Genomic DNA, 4,274 nt, shown 5'->3' on the forward strand with positions numbered 1-4,274 from the left:
TCGTCTACTTTCCATTCAGCGGAACAAAATGCTGGGAACCTCCCTCACCGCCTTTGCGCTCTGTCTCTCGATCATAGGCAGCGTGATCGCCCTACCAACTGATGTTGGCACTCATCTCGTCAAACTTCATCGACGCAAAGACTGGCTGAGCCCTGAATATAAATGGGTTTACCAAAATGCACTGCCCATCCCTCCGCTCAAGCAGCATATATTGTACGTATTGGCCACGCTCGTCATCGGGACTCTTGATTCCAATGTCACATTAGAACCACAACCAACCCCACGACGGGAAAGGAGATCCGATACTACGAGATTGAGATCAAGCCCTTCAGCAAGGTCGTCTATCCTGGCCGTAGAGCTGCCTCGTTCGTAGGATACGATGGCATGGCTCCTGGACCTACCATTGTTGTGCCCCGCGGTGTCGAGACCGTCGTGCGGTACGTGAATAAGGCTCTCACGGCCAGTTCTATCCATCTTCACGGTTCTCCCTCTCGGGCTCCGTGGGACGGCTGGGCAGAGGATACCATCGACCCAGGGCAGTACAAGGATTATTACTTCCCCAACTTCCAGGAGGCGCGCACGCTCTGGTACCATGACCATGCTATGCATCTTGTAAGTCACCTTCACCCAAGTAGAGGAGCTTTGCCCGCACGTACGCTAACAGTGCAACAAGACTGCCGAGAATGCCTACAAGGGACAGGCCGGCATGTACGTGATCGAAGACCCTGCCGAGAATGCTCTCGGGCTCCCCAGCGGCTATGGCACCTTTGACATCCCGCTTGTCTTGACTGCGAAGCAGTACAATAATGACGGCAGCTTGACCACGACAGAGGGCGAGGATGACAGTTTCTTTGGCGACATTATCGAAGTGGTGAGTTGTTTACACACAACAAGGACATGATACATACCAGAGTATGACTGACACTGCCCCAGAACGGACAGCCTTGGCCTTACCTGAACGTGCAACCCCGCAAGTACCGCTTCCGCTTGGTCAACGGCTCCGTGTCTCGTTCATTCGCTCTATACTTTGTGCAGAGTACTGCCACAAGCACCAAGATCCCATTCAAAGTCATTGCCAGTGACGCGGGCCTCCTGACGTCCCCTCAGACAGTCAACAGCATGGTAAGCACTACTCACCTCTTCTTGCGATGGCTTTTCTAACCTGGGCATTGCCCTATCAGTTCATCTCCATGGGAGAGCGCTATGAGATTGTCTTTGACTTTTCTGCTTACAAAGGCAAACAAATCGAGTTCCGCAACCTCGAGAAAGTAGGTGGCATCGGCGCTGACGACGATTATCTGCAGACCGGTAAGGTCATGCGCTTCAACGTGGCTTCCAGTGGACCAACCCAACCAGACACGTCCACAGTACCTAGCACGCTGCGCAACGTTCAGTGGCCAGCACACCCCAGCAATGCCGTAGCCCATCATTTCCGCTTCGAAAGGTCCAACAGCGACTGGCTCATCAATGGCGTGGGCTTCGCAGACGTGCAGAACCGGATCTTGGCCAATGTGCCTCGTGGCACTGTCGAGATTTGGGAGTTGGAGAACAGCTCTGGAGGCTGGACGCACCCCATCCACATCCACCTGATTGACTTCAAGGTCCTGTCGCGCACCGGCGGACGGCAGTCGATCATGCCCTACGAGTCGGCGGGCCTTAAAGACGTTGTATATCTTGGCAAGGGCGAGACCGTCCGCGTGGAGGCGCACTATGCTCCGGTAAGCCAGTTCTATTTATGCAAGACGCCTGTGAGCTGACGGTGATATTAGTACCCTGGTGTCTACATGTTTCACTGCCACAACCTCATTCATGAGGACCAGGACATGATGGCCGCGTTCAATGTCACGGTCCTGAATGACTACGGATACAATGCGACCTCGCTGGCAGACCCCATGCACCCCGAGTTCCGCGCCAAGCCGTTCGTCCCCAGTGATGTGTCCGGACGTACTGGTCCGTTCAGCGACACAGCGATTACTGAGCGCATTCAATTCCTGGTCGACTACAAGCCATATAGCAAGGCGGAAATCAGCCAGAGTTAGGCGCGAGGACGGGAAAGACTGTTATAAAGTAATTGGGTTGTTTGAGGCTTGAAAAATAGGGTGGCTGCTAATAGGAAAACTACCAATTGCGTGCTTCAGGTAGCTAAAGGCTTGTACATGCCGTAATTCTATGATATTTCAACGCGAGAACATGGGTCAATCAAGACGCTTTCACCACAGAGACCTGAAATGCTGGTTTGATGCGGGATGAATGAGGATAGGTTGCCTACGAGAGGAGAGTCGTGCCCTGGAGCAGTCCACTACCGTGAGCCTGCTTGACTACAACGCCATCGGCTATGTTAATATCCCAAAATCGACTTACCCAAGGGGATTGGAGTCAGTAGGGGATCCAACGTCGCCGCTGCCCAACAAGCGTCAGTGCACACCAGGCCAATGTTCAGAGGATCATTTGTGATTAGACTTCTCTTCCGATGCCATACTTCAATTTTTTGTTTGGGATTTTATCAGAGTCAAGCCCCTGCCTTTTCGCTTTGGTCTTGCTATGCGCCCTTGTTCGGCTACTTTTCTTCGATCTTGGCTCGTACGGCCTCCTCCCTCTCCTTTTGCTCGTCCGTCATATTAAAGTCCTCTAACTCACTCAGCCTTCTGACCTCGACTTCCGCGTTCTGGCTGCCCCTGAATGGAATCCTCTGTGCCCAGCTCAGAGCCTCGTCACCGTCCCGAACCTTGATCACCCACCAGCCTGAAATGGTGGATTGCTCTTTGAGGTCAAACGGCCCTTGTGCAATTGAAACTTCGTCACCCCCATCGCAGAAGCCTACACGGTAGCCCTCGGATGTTGGCCGTAGTCCCTCGCCGCTGAGGAGGATACCGGCGTCGGCCATCTCTTCATTGAACTTGCTAATGCGGCTCAAGGTATCAGCGGCAGGCTTTCCTTTGCCCTCGGTCGTGAGGGAGGCTTTGACGAGGATTGCGTAACGCGCCATGGTGGTGTCTGTACATGTGATTAGGCCTTGTGATTTGTTCCTGAAGCAAGTGAGTGAGCACTATATGCAAGTCTAGACGGGTAAATGGGAGTTTTTATGCCTTTGACAGACTAATCATCTGAGAGCAAGTGAGTGATGTTGGTGTGACAATAGGTATCAAGCCACTCTGTTGCCCCCGAGCAATGTAAACCCGATGATGCGTCAACCTTGAGAAGAATAGGCTTTTCAAGACACTCACGAGGCGCAGTGGCTGAGTGACCACTTCATTATGCGCCTGGACTGATCGCCCCGAGCTCGAAAAGTTTATGCGCATCCCCTTACCCCAGACTTGACAGTGTGCGTGCGGGGACGTGCCGTCGTCGAAAGTTTCCTCACGATGCGCCCGCTATGCTAGCAGTGGCAGCGTGAATTTCTGTGCGCCAAAATTCGCACGAGGACCGGTTGCGAGCAGCACTGGCATTGGGAATCGCCCGCAAATCGCCAAGATAGCTTCTATTGGTCATGTCAGAGACAATGGAGATTCACAGCCCATTGCAACGACGCCTGATTTCAGCAGTAGAGACGTCACGGTATGAACCCTGCCCCTGAGACAAAGAGCCAGTACCACCCAGCCTATGTTGACCATATGTAAAACGCCAGCGCACTCTGTGCTCACTAAGTCTTGCGCAGGAATAACGCGTCAGAAGCATCACGAGATCGTACTGCGTGCGAATGTTCAGTACGAGATCGTCCGCCTCGGTGGCTGGCTGTGATCTGTGGTAACGACATTGCTCGAAAGAAGCCATGGCTGAATACGCGCATCAATCCTGAAAATCTTTTCTTCAAAATGCAAAACGTCGCTTGTTTGTACTGATTGCCGTTAGCATACGCCGTGACAGTCTCTCATTCTCATGTCTTGTACTTTTTTCTCGGATCATCAATCGATACTTGATCTCAAAGTATTCCCCGAGCAAATACACACGACCTTACCCAATGGAAAATACTGGATCCGTCCAGTTCTTCCCTCCCGCTCAACTCCTCCCATTACTAGAAGTTGATCCTTCCGAGAGTTCGGACCACACGATCTCTAAAAAATGGAGGTCAATGACCTAGTCATCCACAAACACTCGTGCCTACTACTCACGCCCGTTGCTTGCGCCTATTACACTTATAAGAGCTTATTTAATTTTGAAAAGTATCAGACTAATGAGTTTTATTTCGGAGTTAGAATCCTATGCTTCGTATCGGACATAGACATTCAGAACATACTAATACGTACTCTCCCACGCCCCTAAAAATAATAAACCCA

General features: G+C 51.9%; 1 protein-coding gene across 1 annotated transcript; it reads left to right on the top strand.

The window, feature by feature from the left end:
• LOC147847532 (bilirubin oxidase-like) lies at positions 1-2,091 on the top strand. The gene is made up of 6 exons (XM_087339079.1): positions 1-213; positions 267-612; positions 674-871; positions 934-1,122; positions 1,182-1,718; positions 1,770-2,091. The coding sequence occupies exons 1-6, from the start codon at positions 29-31 to the stop codon at positions 2,037-2,039; spliced, it is 1,725 nt and encodes a 574-aa protein (XP_087195205.1). The 5' UTR covers positions 1-28; the 3' UTR covers positions 2,040-2,091.
• The last annotated feature ends 2,183 nt before the right edge of the window (positions 2,092-4,274 follow it).

The sequence above is a fragment of the Azolla caroliniana genome, unplaced genomic scaffold (genome assembly GCF_043228905.1).
Source record: "Azolla caroliniana isolate FFs.n. ecotype wild unplaced genomic scaffold, voAzoCaro1.0.p SCAF_894, whole genome shotgun sequence".
Lineage (NCBI taxonomy): Eukaryota > Viridiplantae > Streptophyta > Polypodiopsida > Salviniales > Salviniaceae > Azolla > Azolla caroliniana.